Below are 20,729 nucleotides of genomic sequence, written 5' to 3'. Positions count from 1 at the left end.
CAGGGGAAGGTTAGGTGAGGGAATGAAACCATCTGGAAAATAGAAAAAATACATTGCAATTCTAGAATTGAATGTGCAAATAATGCTTTATCACTTAACACATTAGAATTCAAGAATATTTGCTCCCTGGGCTAGTTCAGTGGCATTGAATACATCATCCCAGGTGCAGGTAACCTAATGGGGACTGTTCCACAGTTTTGGGGGGCTGACTGGGAAAAATGAAGAATAGGCAAGCTAGAGAGGGAGCTGAGGATGTGCAGAGCAGCTCCTTCTCTGAGTACATGACTTGTGGGGCTGCATTTGACTGGGCTTACTTAATGATCACTTGGTTTTATCTCATGGACTGGACTTGGGTTGCAGGATGCCATGTACAAAAGCTGTGGCTTACTGCATTCCATATAGCATCTTCTGCTTCTGAAACAGGCACTTGTGACTTTCTCTCCTATTATTGCACCTGTATCCTGTTCTCCCGCTTAATAACTCATATTACTAGTGCCTGCATCACAGACTACCTTATTCTGGCATGAATCCTCTGAAGGAACATGTCTCCCTGGCAAATGTAGCTCTGATCTGAGATGTGAAAACACAGGCAAGAAAAGCACACTTGATCTTCAGAAACTGAAAGGATAATGTGAACGGAAGCCTACCATGAATAAGCGAAACTGTCTCTACCCACCAGCTGGAGACAGGCCTGAAGTTTGTGATGATGTATGTGATAGGGAATGTAAGCAATGGTTACTGAAGTGTCATTGGAAAGTGATGTTCTTGATACAGAAAGTTACTGAATAAATTACACCCATCAATTTTGCATTGAATATTTTGCTTACTCTAGTGTTGAACTCTTAAGTACATTAAATAATTGATAATGAAATGCACTAGCTCTGAACTAGACTGAAATCCTGCTGATAGGTGAGCACAAGAGCTTCTCCTTTGCCTTTTTTTTTCTTTTTCTTTTTCTTTTTCTTTTCTTTTTTGGCTTGTGTATTGTCACATCTGCTGGACAGCTGATGAGAGCATCTGCAGCATAATGCAGTGTTGTAGTGCTGGCCAGTGGCATTTTGTTAGCTCAGCCTGCCAGTAATTCCATAGTGATGCTTGGCACAAGCAAACTGGATTCATCTCCATATGGAAGGAGAGAGTCTGCATAACACAGGCCATAATTTGGATGTTGGTTTTGGTCTCTTTTGTGGTCCAACCACGTATCCAGTCTTCATACAACAAAGCCTCTTATAAGAGGGTGTTGGCTGGGAAGTTGGCCAAATTCATGCTGGTGTAATTCCATTACATCAGTAGACTTGCCATGGGGCACATGTCCCATTATTCAACAATAAATCCCTATAAAGGCTTTTTGGACAAGCTCTGCTCCTTTACACTCTCAGTTTGAATACAGGGTTTGGTTTTGTGCTACACATTTGGATGGAAGGGTCTTTAAGAAAGAGCTGTGTTTTGACTTAGTGTAACATTTGCACAATGGGATCGTGTCTCTTGGGTGCATTTGTGGTACAAAATCTATGAACTGTCTAAACTCAGGGGACAGGTATTTTCTCAGAATGTATTCCTTCTTTATTTGTTACTCAGGTCTAGTTTCCTAGTGATATAGATAGCTGTGTTATATGACAGGTCAGTTTTGGCCAACTGTAAGCATACAGCTTCCAATAATTTGGAAAACTGGTCCTGTTTGTTCCTAATCAATGCCATCTTTTTGTCTGGGGAAGAAACACCACAGTCATTCCTTTTGACTTGGATTTTGTTTCTAATATAGGAAAACAGAACACAGGTTTGTGGACTAGGTTTGTCTACATTTTAACAGTGAAAGACTGTGATTGGCAATTCTTCCATCTGTTTTTTTTTTGGCAATTCCACCCGGGAAGAGAAGATGAGAGGATTAAATGAAAACTGAGAGCAGAAATAACAAATAGCAACAACTGTAAATTGATTAAATCCAATCTTATTCCTTTAACTTTGTGTTTATTTCTTGATGCTGATCTACAGAAGAGCAATGCAAATATGAGGCATGTACTTACACATGATTCAGGGCAGAGGTGTGTCTTATATACAAGGCTGAATGGTAGAATGAGGTATGAATTACTAGTATGTGATCTAATTTGTGGTATGGACCTATGATGAATGTCAGTTAATGAGATGAAAAGAATTTCTTCCTCTGCACTGAACCATGTGTTCTCCATTTCTTATGAGAAGATATGAGGACTAACACACACAGGGTCAGTCACAAAAAGACACTGGTAAATCTCAGCTGAAGAATGTCAACTTCTTATTTTAAATTAAAATTAATTTAAATTTAAATTAATTTTCTCTTTCCTGTTCTACCTTCATTATTTTTCTTCTCATATATTCAGAATTAATAATGGCTTAATCTGTCTGTTCAGGGATGCAGTAGTAATAGCTTTTATCACTGCAGCATCTAACACACATCGCAAAAGATATGGAGTGAACCCCTGGAGCGTGTAACTCCGGCAGTTCCTGACATCATGTTCTAAAGGCTGTAGTGATGTTGCTAGTCCAGGACAAAAGAGCTATGAGTTATGAATGTTGCTTCACTGAAGTTCTTAAGCAAAGACATATTGACCTCAGAATATTTTTCCATAATTCAATATGTTCAGATTTCATAACACATTTCATACATCGGGCTGAGAGTTACAATTCAGAAATCTGTAACACAGAGCCAGCTGTAAAGAGTGAAATCATTAGTTATCTTTTAACTATTTTCAAGCCAATTGCTGTTTTTTTTGGCTGTCTTGAAAAAAATGTGTTTAGGACAAGTCAATTCACTGTGCTTGTTTTTATGACTTCTTATAAGACCCAACCTAACTTCAGGCTGTTCTGGATTCTTTGATATGCTGTAAATTCATCTCACTGGAAGCTTCTTGGGGGTATAAGAAAGACTGGGAATGCTTTTATGACATAGATGGGATTCCTTCCTTATCCCCACCCCAGCTAAAGGGGTTCCCGATGTCTGCAAAGCAGAAACACCAGCCCTATACATCAGGGTCACAGTTTTGTCAGAAAATATTCTATTTCATATATAACAAACAACAACAAAGTTAGTTATAACTGAATTCTTCAGCTTAGTCTTTAATTAAAATCCATTTTATTAAGTCAGTAACTTCAGTTACTGACTGCTTATCAGGTCAAACTCACTATTTGCACCAAACTTAAATATCTCATCAAACTGTTATGAGCAGTGAGCGTGTGGCAGCTCTGCTGTTGTCTGGAGATGTGTGTGGTTTTTAGTATTTGTGTTTAAATAAAAGGAAAAGCCATTATAATTGCAGGATTCATTAAAACTCTCAAAAAACCCCCCCGATTGACAAGAGGTTGTAATTGAAAAATGCATTTCAGTCCTAGAGACATAATTAACTCCAGCCTTACTCTTTGGTGATCTTACAAGAGCCCAGAGTCCTGAAGGCCCCTGTCTGCAGTCAGAGGTATGACTACAGCCTGCACTGCTCCACCCTTTCTGCAGCGAGGCTGTGTGGTGAGAGCACAGACAACTGTGTACTGGAGACATCAGCAACGGCTGCTCTAGTGCGGTTTAGACGGTGAGCATCTCAACAGAGTATGTTCTGGTAGAGCTGTGTTTGTGCATGGATACTTCAATGGAGTTTTGAGAGGACAGTACTGTAGCAAATGAGAAAAACATATCATTCACTATCAAAATAATTATAACAAGATGAGAATACTTTGCTATGTTGGAAAACAAAAATAAATTATTTTATAAAAGACCTCTTAACTTTCTCCTTTCCATTTTGCTCCCTTTTGTGCTCAAACATATTTGCCATGTGGCAATCCCACAAGCTCAGAGTTGACCAGGAAAATTCCTGTCTGGAGGAAAAATTACTCAGCTTACACAGTTTATATCAAATCAAGATTGAAGTGGTTTATTAACTTACTAACAACACATAATTAAAGTGATTAGTGAAGTATGCATTCAGGATCAATATCAGTACAATACAATAGGTAAATCACACTTTTGCTAATATTTTACACATGTAAAATATTAACAAACATGAATTTCTAAATACTTTTCTAAAACAGCCCCAGAAGCTACCAGCACACCCAACTCTCCTGGACATAGGGGTTCCCTGACATGCTGATTTTTGCAACCTGGTCCTCCAATATTTTGCTGGACTACCACCAGTAGCCTGTCCCTGTTTTCTTGTGATGGGGAGCTCAGTACTGGACATATCACCCAGATCAGTGTCATCAGGCTGAGCAGAGGGGCAGGACCACCTCCCTTGACCTCCTGGCAGTGCTCTGCCTGATGAGACCCAGAGGCTGCTGGCTTTCTTCAAAGTAAAAATGACAAAGAAAAATTTTAGTGATGTTTGAAAAGTTCTAGTGCATTTGAACCACACTGGCCCAAATGAAAATCTGTCCTTAAGCATCTATAAACAAGTATGCAAGATTTTTCAGGCTGTTTGTCCACATTGTAGTCTATGCCACTACAAGAAGGCTGGAGAGGGACTTTTTACATGAGAATGTAGTGACAGGACAAGAGGGAATGGCTTTAAATTGAAAGAGGGTTGGTTTAGATTAGATTTTAGGAAGAAATTCTTTACTATGAGGGTGGTGAGGTTGCCCAGTGTTGGAAGGTATGGGTTAAAATGGCAAGGGGGACTGTAATTTGATCAAGGGACCTTGCAGCTGGGAATCACTTGATAAGCCTGTGTGAACAGCAGGCCAGTGATCATCTAGCATGGACCAGGTTTAACGGTGCCTGCATCTCTGCTTGTGTGCCTTTGCCCAGGTGTTGTTTCCAGGATCCCCTGGTTAGCAACATAACAGGAATAAATTTACTCTTTGCACTCTAGCTGCGAGTCTGTGGTTGTCCCAGCTGCCTGCTTGTGTCAACGCACACACCTGGAGAAGTTGTGGATGTCCTCTCCGTGGAAGTGTCAAGGCCAGGTTGGATGGGGCTTGGAGCAACCTACTTAAGTGGAAGATGTCTCTGCCTATGGCAAGGTGGTTGGAGCTACATGATCTTTAAGGTCCCTTCCAACTCAAACTGTTTTGTGGTTCTATGATTCTGTGATTTTCACTACTACTGCTTCCTGTACTAGGGAAGCAAGGCTAATGTAGGCTTTCTTTGTATGTGCTGCAGCTACACCCTTGATGTCAGCTTGTGAAAATACTTGGTGTTTTGAGTTAAAATGCTGAATTTTTAGCCAATGTTACTGATCCTTTCTTCCAAGTCTGTGGAGGGATGGAAATGGCAGAACAGATGAGAGGACAAGAGGTAGCTTCTTATCTTTAGTGTGATATTCTAAAGATAGTTCAGTAACATTCTTTATTTGGTGCCTTAGTGGTGTCTGAGCTATTTCCCAAATCTGTGGTATCAAGTACATGGTGCAGCTTCATGTTTTAGAGTTGTGATGTCCTGTACTGTGTGTTTCTCAGTACGAATGCTCTGGTCCTTCTGTCTGTAAGAGCTGAAAGCAGAACTGGCCTTCCTCCGTAAAATGATTTGCTAGTCTCAGCACATAATGTGATAGATAACCTTGCTGTATAAACAACATGATTGACAAACACTGCTTAGGAGACTGAATTTTAAATCAAGAGGTCTGAAAATAGAAGCCAAAGCAGCTACTGGATAAAGTCTGAGCCACGTTTCTTCATGGGCATTTCTAGGAAACTTTATCTCCAGAGCTGGTAAAAGGAGTGAATCAACTAATACACCCCAGAACATTTCTCTCATTCTTTTGAGTCCTTCATAAAAAGCACAGGATGCAATAAAGCAGCCTTTCCCTGAAGAGAATAAATCAGCTATCTAACTGCATTTCCTTTCTCAAACACAGATCAGATGCTGTACAAGAGAGCACAAAAGACATTACAAAACAGCCATCCCACAATGAAAGCTTCTTCCTAATTCTCTATAATTAGAATGACTTTTGAATGAGAAACAGCTTGTACAATTTGTGCAGCCTGAGAGACTTCCTGCTCCAAGGAGCTATGAAATAATAACCTAGAGTGGGCTGCATCAGACCTTCCCCTGCAGAATTAATTTTGTCTCCTGGACATCACTGGGAGTTTTATGATGGATTCAGAATATTTGGAGAGAGGGGAACAGTGTGATAACACAGTTTGCTCTCTTTAACAAAGACCATGATTTACAAATTTTCACACTTAGGCAATTTCTGGTGGAGCAAGACACCCTCTTTTGGTGTCCAGTGTTTTCCTTGGCTTCCTTCTGACCCTGGTGACAGCTGTATGTGCTGCATTGGTCCTAAATCCAAATGCTGACTGATGCCAGCTGATAAATCAGAAAAAGTTTCATGCCAAAAGTTTGCATCAAGGTGCCCTTCAACATCTTTCTTGCTGTATTATATTTACACCACAATTTATAAGGAATGACAGAAAAACACACAGTTGTTTCAAAACAAGTATTATTCAATGTTTATTAAAAGCAGGCTATTTCACCCATTCATACATTCTTGAAGGCAGTTTAAGCCTTCTATGTACATAAATACATAAAGTTAAATAATCCATGGTTAATAGATATCTGTTTTTATTATTTATATTGCCCAAAGAAATGGGACATGGGAGAGGTCTGTGACTTTATTTATTTAACCTACTAGTTGAGTTATATGCATTCTATGGCAATGTCATAGTCTAGAACAGTGAAATTATATTAAAGAAAAGCTTTGTTTGCTAAGAATGGTCTTGGGCCACGGTAGAGGTAAATGGTGGGAAACTGGACTGAAAATCCCTTTGGTTGTATAACTTTTTTACTTTCCGTACTGCATTAGAGTAAGCATTCAGTCCAACAAGTACTCATTTTTCCTTTGGAACAAAAGATTTTATTGAAGTATTTTTTTAATAACGGGTCGGTGAAGATGATTAACTTTTAAAAAATCAGACCCACTTGGAATACCTACTGATTTTAATGGGAGACAGAGAAATGAGTAGCTTTTTATCTTTTACAATTTCTGTTTCTTCTGCTATCCAATGGTAACTTTACTTGAGCACAAAAACTGTTTAGCTACACAAATAAGTCATGGAAATTAAAACACATAAAGAAGGTATAGTTCAAATTAAGTTTGTAAATTACTTGTATATTGCAAAGGCTGTATTAGCTCCTGCAACTTCTGAAGCAAATACAGATGATGCTCTATAGTATGGTACTTATTTCACGACTATTTTGTACTTTGCTACAGATCTTGCATCTACTTAATATTTTCACCTGTCTCCTGATACCCCTTATGTATCTGGTAGCCACTTGCTTCTCTTCAAATGAGAAAATTTCAAACCCATGCACTCCAATCCCCTAACTCCCTGCCACACTGCTCTGGTCTAATAACCTTTTTTTCATGCAAATGGAGTAGAAGATCGGTGTAAGAAAAGACATCAAAATTAAGCTTCTTATAGAAATGTCATCCTAAATTTATTCAACATTTCACTTTCTTGGACTTCCCCTTTCAGTCTTCCTGAACGACTTTGACTTTTGTTCTCCCAGTGCAATTACAAAACCTAGATGTTTAAAATTCAAAACACTGTGGCAATTTTCATCAAGACTTTATTACTATACATTAGCAGGGATATAAGAATGGACAAATCATTGCATCATTGTTTTACTTTCAAGGATCTATTATTTCCCAATTCACCCACCACAATCCAGTTCTGAGAGCAGGTTTTAGAGCTCATTGAGAGATTTCATGTTATGAATTCTACCTTTTGTATATAATTGTTATTTCAGTACATCCAAGTAAGTAAAACTTCACCTGGAAAAGCAAATACACTATGTGGTGAATAATAAAAAAGGAGACACTTAATACTACATTTTTGAATTGGTCTATGTGCTATACAAGGTTAAATAACTTCAAAACCAAAAATCATCTGCACCACTGCTCCTTGTACTTGCTCTCTCTCTGCTTTTTAACCGCAACATGTCCATGACACTGCGTGCATACACGTCTCGCAAATTGACATTGATATTTGAATCGCTGGATGAGTTCTTCATGAGTTTCTTTAAAGCCTCGCGCTGCCGAAGAGCAGCTTCTTTTATCTTCAGTGTAAAATAACAGGCAGAAAAACGGTCATTTATTATAGCTATTGGCAAAGCCAAAACCAGTATTCCTGACAGAATACACATAAAGGCTACTACCTTACCAATGGTAGTGTCTGGTCTAATGTCACCATAACCAACTGTTGTCATGGAAGTTGTTGCCCACCACCAAGCACCAGGTACGCTTGTGAAAGTGGTGCCCGGCACACCTTGCTCAACAAAGTACTCCACAGTGGAAAATATAGAGATTCCTACAGAGAGGAAAAGCAGCAGAAGGCCAACCTCCTCATAGCACTGAGCGATAGTCATCCCAAGAGAGCGCAAGCCTGAAAGACAAGAAAGGCTGTCAGTAGGTTGATTCATGTAGCTGTCATCACAGCTTTGAAAACACCTCTTTATCTAAAAGCTGACTGCTTTATGTTTTTCTTCAACTGCTAGTGAACATGTTTTGACAATCACAAAAGCAATAAGGTCGGAAAAGACCTCCAAGATCATCTACTCCAATCTGTAACTGAACACCACCTTTCAGCTAGATCATAGCACTAAGTGCCACATCCAGTTGTTTCATGAACACTTGCAGGGATGGTGACTCTACCACCTCCCTGGGCAGCCTGTTCCAAAGCTTAACCACCCCTTCTGTGAAGAAATTCTTCCTGATGTCCAACCTGAACCTCTCCTGGCACAGCCTGAGGCCATTTCCTCTTGCCCTGTCACTTGTTGCATGGGAGGGAAGGCTGACCCCCACCTCGCTACAATCTCCTTTCAGGTAGTTGTAGAGAACAATAAGGTCCCCCTTGAACCTCTTTTTCTCCAGGAGAAACAATGCCAGCTTCCTCAGCCGCTTCTCATATCACTTACTCTCTAGACCCTTTACCAGCTCTGTTATCCTTCTCTGGACTTGCTCCAGCACCTCAATGTCTTTCCTGTAGTGAGGGACCAAGAAATGGACACAGTACTTGAGGTGTAGCCTCACCAGTACTGAGTACGGGGTGATGACAGCTTTCCTAGACCTGCTGGCCACACTATACAGGCCAGGATGCCATTGGCCTTCTCGGCCACCTGAGCACACTTCTGGCTCATGTTCAGCTTCCTGTTGATCAGCTGCCCCAGATCCTCTTCCACCAGGCAGCTTTCCAGCCACTCTTCCCCCAGCCTGCAGTACTGCATGGGGTTGTTGTGACCCAAGTGCAGGACCCACCACTTTACCTTAATGAAACTCATAGCACTGGCCTCAGCCCATAGATCCAGCCTGTCCATATCCCACTTCAGAGCCCTCCTACTTTGAAGCAGATCAACACTCCCTTCCAACTTAGTGACATCTTCTGCCAGCTCCCTCATAATCCTAGGATGAATCCCATCTGGACCCATAGACTTGGATTCTGCTCCCTCTCCCTGTCTACCAGCTCAGGGGCCTGGTTGCCATGAGGATAACCGGTCTCTCTGTTACAGACTGAGGTAAAGAAGGGATTAAGTACCTCAGCCTTTTCATCATCCTTGATGATAATGATCCCCCTACATTCAATAAAGGATGGAGATTTTCCTTGGCCCTTCTTTTGTTGTTAATGTATTTATAAAAACACTTTTTATTACCTTTCACAGTGATGGGCAGATTGAGTTCTAGTTGCACTTTCGCTTCTCTAATTTTCTCTCTGCATGACCTAATGTAATCCTTGTGCTCTTCCTGAGTTCTGCCCCTTCTTCCAAAGGTCATAAACTCTCTTTTCTTCTGAGTTTCAGCAAAAGCTCCTTGTCCAGACAGGCTGGTCTTCTTTCCCACTGGCTCGTTTGTAGGCACAATAGGGATGACCTGCTCCTGCACCTCTAAGATTTCTTTCTTAAATATGTCCAGCTGTCCTTCACCTCTATGTTTTTACAGGCTGTTTCCCAAGGGGCTCTCTGAACCAGTGTCCTGAACAGGCCAAAGTCTGCCCTCCAAAAATCCAAGGCAGTGGTTTTGTTGAGCTCCTTCCTCACTTCACCAAGAATCAAAAAGTTTATCGTTTCATGGTCACTATACCCAAGACGGCCTCTGACCACCACATCTCCCACAAACCCTTCTTCTGGTCTAGTTGGGCACTGCCCATAGGCTAAAAAAGAGGTGCTGTTCTCAACACTACTGGGAAAAAGGGATTTAAAGAAATAGATAATAATCTTAGATTGAACTTCCGACATAATCTCTATTTCCTTAATACAGAGCATATAAATTCTCCTCATTACTTATCATTTGAACCATGTACCCATGTAATTTAGACAAATTAACCTATCTTGATTTAGTAATTGGCTATAAGAGAAGATCTAGCATGGTTTTTAATGTTACCTAAATAACTATTTAAAAGCACACTAAAAGTGTGCCTCACAGTTTGAGGCTGAATGTACCAAGCCTCTGTTTTCCAGCCATTGTCCTATTTTTCTGTTGGACCAAGCAGCCCTCAGCTACCAAATTTGTGGTACCAGGTGTGTGCTTAGAGCCCAGTCCAGCTCACTCAGTAACCTTTTTTTTTGTTAGGGACTGTTTCCAATCCTTTTATAGTTGTCGCAGACTCTCTTCGACCCCTTTTTCCCCCAAAAAAACTATCACCTTGTATCTGTGGACATCAAAAAAAAATACAGTTTTCCAGCAACAGCCGCACTTTGCCAAACTGGAGATGGCAAAGCCTTCCAATGCAAGCTTGTAATCCCATTAATTCACTGATGTACTGCATCAGTCCTACTGCCTGTGAGCTGCACAGGGAGTTCACATGCAGCTGACCACTTTCCATAACCCCCTACATTCCTTTCAAAGCTGCTGATTCAAGGTTACAGTGCCTGACAAAGCAAGCAGGAAAGTAAATCCAAAAATAGTGCAATGGATAAATGTTACACACGTAAACAACGAAGGAAGATAACAAGGTACCAATTCAGCTGAGACACACGGGAGACTGAAATTATCTTTTGAATCACAAGTGACTTTGGATTGGTTTTTAATACTGTTCTTTAAAAATGTGCTATGTTTTCTCTAATAAATGAAAAAACACATTCTTTATGAATTACCCTTCGTGGGGTAAACTTATCACTAAGCTAGTGTTTGCAAAATAGCTTACTGGAGCTCTGCCTCTACTTGCAGACTTCACATGCACTAGTGTTATAAGCGATTTTATTTGCTTTTCCTTCCACAGTCTCAAACTACAAGATGTTAAATGTCTTGCTTTTGGCTCTTTCTTTTCCCCTGCAGGTCTAGTGGGTTTTAAAGCTTTCGCTTATGTACAGCCAAAAATGGAAGTACACACTACAGTTTGTAGGAAATGTTTTGTTAGTTTTTTCAATGCTATCTACTAACAACTCCAGTTAAGAACTTGCCCATATCAAAGTTTTATATTACTGTAACTATGATCTGTTAGTTAGAATGTTTATTACAATGATATAGATTAAATCTGTAACACAAGGGGAATAAGATATATCAGTGAAATCTTTTTTCTCTTATTATGACTACCTCCATATTTTGGAAACACTAATATCAGCAGTGCAAAAGCTCTGTGAGATAACTGCAAGGACCCAGATCAAATTCTCATCTTCCAAGGAAATTAGTATGATACAATTCCCTGTAAAACTTCCTACTGAACAAGGTAGTAAGTCCTTTCAGGTGAGCTAGGAAGAAGATGCTCCGATTTAAAATTATCCCTGTAGCACTTGTTTTCAAAGCATAAATTAATGCTATAAAGCTAGAGTTTGTACCTTATGATGGATCTTGAAAATACTATAGCTAGAAAAAATGCATCTCTCACATAAACGAGATTAAAATAAGGAGGAACAGAACAGTGACTGTTGACTCTTCATATCACATTGATGACACCTTCAGTAAAATAGTTTTCCTATGGTTAATTATTCTAATTGTTCAGGAGTCTGATTTTTGTATTCTTACTATTCTTAGTTCCATTATCCTCACCTGAAATCATGATATAGTTCTTCATGTCTTTAGATGAAGTCAGGAGACATTTTTAGACAAATCTATGAATCGGACAAGTTACTGGACTCCACATCTCATTCTAAGTGAGAATCAGCTGGTATATAGTCACATGTATAAAGTATTCTACTATATTATTTTGTAACTTTTTAAAATGTCTATGAGCTCTAGCACATGGCCAAACTAGGGCTGTTTCAGCACAGTCACCTCAGCAAGTCTTACGGCTTCCCATGAGAACTCCTTGCCAGGAGATGTGACAGCTTGGTTACTCATGCTTGCAAGGTGCTAAGGTGCTGTAACAGAGTTGGAGTGAGGCTGGCAAGCAGCCCCAGCCCTGGGAGTAGGAAGGGGAAGCATTTCTGCCATTCAAGTCAAGTTCCATCTCTTTATTGCCCAAAAAGACTTGACACTACAAGCTGATATTCAGGAGCTTCAATTTACACAGTGTTTAAATAATCCTAAATTTTTAGCATTGAAAGTGCTGAAGTTTCACTTTTTCATGTCTCCAGCGGCATGACAGCCTGAAATATGTTACTGTCTTTTCTCAACCATATGCCCATTGCCATCACAAGTAAGATGCTCACATCCTACTTCTCAAGAAGTCCCTCTGTAAGTGCTTCCCAGAGGAGGACCAGCAAAACTTCAGAGAAAACAAGGCCCCAGGAAGAAGACAGCAGCTGAGGAGCATCAGAGAACAAGATAAATGCAGGTTCACTTCTCATCTATTCTTGAAGGGACTAAAATCCATAATTTTGATATCTTGGAAGAGTCGTCTCACCCTCTAGCTATATATTTAAGGAATAGAGGTACTACTGATTTCTCAGTGGTTCCTTGATGAAGTATAGCACTTTGCATAAATAATTACATCAATCTAGACCAGGTGTTCCCAGGTATCACATTCCTCCTGTGAGCTGGCTTCAGCTTCCGAAGGGGCAGAAATTACTTTTTTCATTTCTTTTTCTGTTCTTTTCCCACAGAAAGGGTTCAGCTGCCCTTTTTTGAAAGTGAAGAACTGATATGTTTTTTTCCTCTGACAGCAGGGCCAGGCTGCAATTGTGATCTCAGCTTTGTTATGGCTCTGCACAGCACTACAGAGATGTTCTCCTTGTGACTGTGAACACCTCCACTCGGTGAAAGAAGAATTGTTGCCTACAACTTCTGACCCTGCACTCCTCTTGCCATACAAAACAACTGAGCAGTGCATGAAGCTTTGTCAGGTCTGAGAAGCCAGGAGTTAGAGAGAAGCATCATTGTGAGGCAGCTTTAAGCTGCCAGATCCCAGGCAAGAGAGCAGAAGAGTTGCAAGCACCACCCCTGAACACTGAGATTTAACTGCCTAGAGCTGTGCAAGGAGGATGGTCTCTATGTATGATACTTATGGGGTTCATCTTATATTAGGACTTGTGGTTAAGGATGTATTTAGAAGCACATGAACAAAGCTCTCTTCTGCAACATACCTCTACTGGTCAGAAACTGGACTTCATATCTGCAAGTGTTTCTATTTTGATTTATTAGCACATTTATTATTTATTTCATCTTAGTAGCAGCATTTCCTCTGACAGAAGATCAAAACAGTGAGTTTCTACATTTAAATTATACAGATCTGATTTAGCATTCTAGACCTAAATGGGCAGCAACTGAACTACCAAAGAAGCAAGCACAGTGATGGTAAGGCTGCTCTGAGTAGTTTAAACAGATACATATGTTGCGTTTTGTACTTTGAAACTGGTATTTTGGTCCCTGTAAAAAGAACGAATATTTTGGTTCCAGCACACCTCCAGATTAGGATACTAGATTTTTATATGATTAATTCACTTCTAGTTAATATGGAATTATTAAAGGCACTCAACACTGTGACACAGACTGTGGTAATACTGAATAATGACTTTAAGAATAAATAGGACCAAGTGTTTTGGCCATCCATGAAAGTTAATGTACTTGAAGTTTACAGTTATACAAGCAGCTCAAACATCTGGTTTCAAACTGATAGAAAGAGTCATAGAACTGAATTTCACACATTCATTCTGTAACAGTAAAATGCAATAAACCAGAAACTTTATAACTAGAATCAACATACTTTTGGATGACTATTTTGTTAGTCAGCACAAAAGTGCCTTGATGAGATTAAATATTTTTTTTTTATTTTCAAAATACAGTTTGAGAGGAATGCATTCACATTAGTGCTACCTTCAAAGTGGGTATAAGCCTTTCTTTCAAAAAACTTCTACCAAACCCTGCAAAACTTATAATGAAGCAAAACTAACACACTGCCAGACCAAACCATTATAAGCTTCCTCTCAACTGCTTTCTAAGGGATAATTATGCATCAGTATAGGAATAATCTAGGATTGAGAGCAAGTTTAAGACACCTCCCAAACCCGTACGATTATGCTTAGTAGCGTCAAAGCTACTCCATCCCATTGTTCATTGAGAACAAAAATAGAGACACATTCTGCTGTTGTGAGCACACTGTAACTCCTGCTGAATTGGGGCCAATTCACAGAGATGGCTTTCAAAACAAATGGACAGGCATCAACCAATTCCTGCTTCATGGCTGGAATCCTGGAAGGGTACACTGGGTGCATTTTAAGAATGATCATCACCACCTTCAGAACAGGCTAATATTGCAGGACAGAGACCATGATTTACTAAGAAGTATCACTGCTATGGCCAAAAGTACCTGTTGAATGCCTTCCCAGCTTCAACATCCGCAGGGCTCTGAGCAGTCTCAGCACTTGGACAATACGTCCCACGTTCTCCAGTTCTTGGGAGCTCTCACCACCACACAGGCTCTCCACCAGCAGGGTGATGTAGAATGGCAGAATAGCAAGGAGGTCTATAATGTTTGCCACACTCCTCAGGAAGCGACACCGATCTCGTGCACACAGGAACCTCAGAACAAACTCCACTGTGAACCAGGCAATGCACAGGTACTCGAGGGCATCCAGTAGTGGTGGTGCCAGCCAGCTTAGCTCTACTGAAATCAAAGCCATGTTGGCAATGGACACAACAACAAAAACCATGGACAAAGTGCCAAAAGTCCTGGCTGCTGCAGAGGAGCCAGGCTTTTCCAAAACTTCCCAAAGTTTCTGTCTGACATTGGGACAGAGGGTACCAGAAAAGTCCTCTTCTTCATCTTGGGCATCCAGTTCTTCTGCATCTTTCTTGATGTCTAAGGCTTCACTCAGCTCCTTTCTCCTGAAGTACCTGTCCAGGAACCACCCCCCAAAAGATTTTTAATACTAATATGCATATGCTTTTCATCCTGTACCATGCAAGTCATCACACATTAATACACATTAAAGTATATCATACTCAGAAAACCCTAATATCAAGCATATGGTTGAAGATTTTGTTAACTGAGACCCTGCAGCATGTTTCCACTGACCTGATATATTTCTATTCCCCCATTTCACATCAGCAACACTTTCTATGTGCAGAGTAATTTTATTCTCATATTGTTTTATTTATATGGATCATGTTGACTACAGCAGAATCTGCTGCATGACTAACATGCACTCTTGTAAGCAATTCTGGTATTCCCAGATCCTCAGTTTGATTAATGATATTGCATTTTTATTACATTGGTGTTTATTTGCAATACTAAAACTGATGGCATATTAAAAGCCAGAAAATGAAGTTCTGATCAATACATACTAAGATGGCAAGGTATCTTTCTTTTTTTAAAATATATGGGTCCTCACACAAAGTGCACATGGATTTGTGCTGAGCAAAGTTTACAGTCTGCAAATACATAATTTTTCAGAGCAAGAGTATATTTACAGAATAATTGCGTGAAACAAAAACATACTGAAAGTACACCAGAGAAGTAGGAGCTTTCAGTTACACCTGTCAGGGAAGGAAGAAAGGGATGAAAACTGGGCTCCAACTCTCTCAGCTACAGAACTAAACCCACTAGCATAAGATAACTGGTATCCTTTTGAGGTGAGATTGCTTGTTTCTTTTCAGTAATTTTGACATAACTACTTCAGATAAATAGCACTTACACTCTTTAGAAAATTCATTTCTTCAACACAAAAAAACCAAACCAGTACCATTAAAAATGGTGGAAAAAATTAAAATGAACTATAAATAGAATTAACAGAAACATCCTGGGGGTGGTTCAGTCGAAACCCACCTCGTTCCTAAACTGCCTGTTACAATTTGTCTCCAGTGAGCCATGTTCCCGCTATTGCTACCCCCTCCCTGTAAGCTGCTACATCCATGTGTGATGCTTCCTTTCATGGCTCCTGCTGGAGCCGTGCCACCCACACTCAGCCTGGCAGGTGACCAGCCCCCCCTTCTGCCTCTCCTGCTTGGATTTGGAAATTCTTCAAAATGAAAGTGTGGGGTGGGGAGGATTCAAATCCTCCCAGCATCGTGCCTGACTCCACATTCAATCACTCTGATAACCTCAAAGTGAATGACTGAAGGAGTATCTCTCACAACCTTTTTCATCTCCACATTGTCCTCTTTAAACATCTGAGCTTCCATGGCCAGTCTGAAGCCAGTACAGGACAACCCAGACCCTTTTTCCTTTATGGTCTCGCTATCTTGACCTCACTGCCAACCTGTTGCTCAGCAAAGGTTATCTGTGACCTCCCCCAATACATCTCCTCCCATTTTTGACACCCATTCACCTCTAGAGCAGCACTCAGGGCTGAACTCATCCAGCTTTGAGCACACTTTTGTGAATGCACTGCTACCTCACCTATCCTCGCTGCTGGGTCTCTCATCTGCATGTCCCTGAACGCAAGTCAGTGCTAAGCTTATGCAGTCCACTATCCCACAAACCTCATCTTCCCACAACTCACCGGTCTCTGCAGCAGGAATCAATGCTGAGCTCATCCAAACCCCAGTATTGGATCTCTTGCAGGAAGGAGAGTGCACAAAGCTGCTCCATGACATGCAGCCTCCCTGTCTGGTAGTAATTCAGGATGTAGTGAAATGCCTGTGAGCTCCGATCAAAGAAATATTCATTCTCCACAAGGTTGGCATCATCACAAAGCTCAAGGAGGCCAGAGGCCACATCCCGGGCAGCAGAGACCACTACAGCCAGTTTGCCAAGGCGGGTGTCAGGGTAGCAAGACAAAGTTTGCTGGGACATCACAAAGCGGCTGCCTCCTACATTGATAGTAAAGCAGTCCAAGGGGGGAATGACCTTCTGGAGCAGGGGCCCCTGCTCTTCCTCACTGGAGAAAACACTGGAGTTCAGCGAACCCAGGGACATGCTACTCCCTGGTTCGTCCAGGGATGCTTGGGAAGAAAGAGACATGCAGCAGGGAGGCGACTTCATCCTGTAGCTGCCAGCAGCAGCCCACACTCTCCTGGATCAAAAACACAACAAAGCTGCAGAGAAGACTGCCCCGCCTGGGGGGCGGCCAGACCAGGCTAGGAATGTGTCCCTCAGCTCTGGCTACCGTCCCAGGGACACCTCACCGCCCCCGCTGCCTCCGAGCGGTGCCTCCACCTACGCGGAGGTCAGGCGGGGTGTTGCACGCCCAGCGCCGCCCGCACCCCCGAGGATGCTGAAGGAGCCACGGTACCTGAGGCGGCGTCACCTCGTGCTGTCCGCGCCGGCACCATCCGCCTGCGACGGCCCCTCCGCTTCAGCGCTCATCTCCAGCCGCTGGGTCGGGGTGCGGGAAACCAACCGGGACGACACAACACGGAACACTGGCTTCAGCGGGGACTCCGGGCAGCGCCCCGACAGCAGCCCGGGGGACTGCGCCGCTTCCCTGCCCGGCCCGTCCCCTCCCGCCCCGCGCCCGCACTTCGCCCGGGGCCGCTGCCGCCGGAGATAAGCCCCGCGCCCCTCGGCCCCCGTTTCCGAGGCAGCCGCCGCGGACCGGGCGAAGAGGTACGGCTGCTCCCCACGGCCGGCCCGGCCGGCCCCCGCCCTCCTCACCTGCCCCCGCCCTCCTCACCTGCCCCCGCCTCACCTGTCCGCCGCCCGGCTGTGCCGCCCCTTCGGCGGCAGCCTCCGCTCGCTCCCCCGGCTCCAAACCTCTGGGCAGCGCCAGCGCCCCTCCATGGCAGGTCATGTGCTGCGAGGGGCAGGCGGGAGCGGGGGCTGCGCGGGCTGGGCCGGGCGGAGCCGTCACGGGGCCGAGCCGCCCCCCGCCCCGCCCCGCCCCGCCCGGCACGGCCCTGGCACGGCCCTGGCACGGCACCGGCGCGGCACCGGCACGGCCCTGGACTGCGGGACCTCCTGCAGGCGGGTCGGGATCCGCTGTGTGCCAGCGCTCCGCGCTCCCTCCGCCCACCGGGTGCTCCCTCCGGGGCAAACCGGCCCCTGCAAACTTCTCCGAGAGAGTTCCCAGGGCTGTTTGGAAGTCGCCCTCCTGTACTGTGTGGAACCCCAAACGTGTTTCTAAGTAGGTAGCGCATCCTCACTTAGGCTACCTGCTCCCACGGCTGAAGTCTGAAGTCACTCGCATAAAGGCCAGTCGGTGTGTGTGAGCGAGCCTGTTTTAACTGACCTGCAGTCAACCTGTTTTCAAAAATACTCTGGAGTATCTTTGTCACTGTCCTATGCTGACTTTTTAAGTCCTCAGTTCACCCTTTTTACTATATTTCCTTTTCTCCTATAGAACAGTTATTTCTAACAAATTGAAAATATTTTGCTCTGACAAATTGAAAATATTTGCGTTTGCAAATTTGTATTTTCTGCTGCCTCTGACTCCTTGCCAGGGTGGGCAGCTGCTGGCATTGCAATGGAGCCTCCCAGGAGGGGCAATTCTGGAGCATGCAAAATGTGGCATTTTGTGTTGTGCCACCAGCATCATGTGCTATGCCATCAGCTTTTGATTCCACTTGTTGCATACAGCTGTGTCCAGTTATGCACATTTCTAACAATTGCTGCAGAGTAGTCTCATAGCGGTTCATCTTTTGGATGCTGGTAATCCATATTTTAAATGAAGCTGAGCTAACATTTACTGTATTGCAGCATTGCAACACCTGCAGCAACTTCTCTATTCAGCACTTGTTAGCACAGAAATCTGCTCCAAGTGACTGTTGCAAAGGCATACACTGATCAGAGAGAATCTGGTAGAGAAGAGCAAGGGTGGAGTTTGTAAGTCATGACCCAAGAAGAAAAGACAGAGTGGAAGGGAATGAGCATTGTAATAGTCTTCAGACACATAAAAAGCTACTCACAAATATGAAGGCTAATATACTCTTCTTCTTGGACACACTGGACAGGTGTAGAAATTCTGTATTTCAAATGTGTCATAAAGAAAAATAATTACTTATTTGCATAGGCATTTTACTTTTTATTGTTAAAACCAATCAAATTTAAAAATAATTTAAATGAATAATACAAAACTTCATTCATTTTCCTTTGACACTGTCAACAGCTGCTGTTATGCAGCTGGCTCTCAGGAATCGCCCATTTTTAGTCCAGGATTGCCATTCAGGAGTGCAGTCCCTCTGATGGATAGCAATTAAGCCAGCACTTAATTAAAAGTAATAATCAAAAAATTGCTTAAAACTGTGAGACCAATTTGTTAAGACTATCAATGGGAAGTACCTCAGAACAGCAAGATGCCTTACTGACTGTAATAGACTAATATTGTTAAATATTAAACTACTAACTCAATCTCTTTTCGGTAGTCATTCTTTCCATCAAACAGAAAGACTTTTTCAGGAATATTTTCTCCATTAGAAGAGAGATCTGAAAACACTCCCCTCCCATCACAGTGATTCAAGGGGTGGATGCTTTCAATTACTTCAGATCTACTGGTGTTTCTAAAAGCCTGGCTCTAAGTTTTGATTTTGTCTAGTCAAAGTGAGTATCAAATGTCCAGCCTCATTAAAACTGTAGACCATTTTCTCATAAAATCCTCTCATGTATTATTTTCAGCACATGTACAGGACTTTGAGAGACAAAGTTCATCCTTCTATTTATTTATGTCCTTTATGGAATAATGACTGCATACAGGTATGTCACTTCAAAGTAAATTTTTTGTCTGATTATCAGCTGTTCAGACCAGAATGTTTTCTTCCAAGCACTAAAGGAAAGCCACATGTTAAAGATATTCTTTCCCTTAGTTTCATGCATTCTTCTATTCACTCCTCACTGTAGGAAAGCGACATCACCAGCAAAATACCATAGTGTTCATAACTTCCATAATGTTCATAACTTCACATAACTTCACATCACCACAATTAGATGGGAGATCCACGTATGATATAGCATCTTAATTCTGAGTGCTGGTTCTCTTCTAGTCATAAACTTAGATTTTCATTGAAAAAGGAACTTTCAGAACACTGTTGTGAAAATTATTTTCAAATGTACCACTGAAATAAATCTGGGACATTTCAAAGAAATTAGAAAAATGTTTTATGAGTAGAAAGGCTCAAAAATAGACAATTTATTTTTCTACCACTAGAGACACAAGAAACAGGCACTACTGGCACATATTTCGTTTTCTGCAGAACTCTTAAAGGAGCTGCTATTCATTGTTCCTGCTCGTTTGTATATGAGGAACCAAAGTAACAACTTTTGTAATTTTATTATTCCTTGGCAAACTGACTCAAGCAACCATATTCTTATCTCTCTGGAGCAGTGGAAAAACCAATATAACAGTACAAAGAGTCATTTCATGTTACTCAGTCTGCCAGTGAAATGCTGCTGCTGAAGTGAACCACGGACATTTCCAAGATGGTTTGGCTTATGGAATTTGTGATGTTGGATAGAACCATGCCTGCCTGGTTCAGAGCTGTGGTTCAGACCAAAGGGGCTACTGTACTGCTTTGTCATGT

At 42.1% G+C, this 20,729-nt stretch overlaps 1 protein-coding gene across 1 annotated transcript; it reads right to left on the bottom strand.

Moving 5' to 3' along the window:
• Positions 1-6,402: 6,402 nt before the first annotated feature.
• On the bottom strand, positions 6,403-17,590 carry KCNV1 (potassium voltage-gated channel modifier subfamily V member 1). Its single transcript, XM_064646496.1, has 4 exons — positions 17,510-17,590; positions 16,778-17,290; positions 14,644-15,170; positions 6,403-8,349 (listed from the first exon to the last, which is right to left on the bottom strand). Exons 2-4 carry the CDS (start codon positions 17,257-17,259, stop codon positions 7,838-7,840), a joined length of 1,521 nt encoding a protein of 506 aa, XP_064502566.1. The 5' UTR covers positions 17,260-17,290; positions 17,510-17,590; the 3' UTR covers positions 6,403-7,837.
• Positions 17,591-20,729: the final 3,139 nt, after the last annotated feature.

This window comes from Pseudopipra pipra, chromosome 1, assembly GCF_036250125.1.
Source record: "Pseudopipra pipra isolate bDixPip1 chromosome 1, bDixPip1.hap1, whole genome shotgun sequence".
Classification (NCBI taxonomy): Eukaryota; Metazoa; Chordata; class Aves; order Passeriformes; family Pipridae; genus Pseudopipra; species Pseudopipra pipra.
The sequence above is the reverse complement of the archived record's forward strand: the minus strand, read 5'-3'. Positions and strand labels throughout refer to the sequence as shown.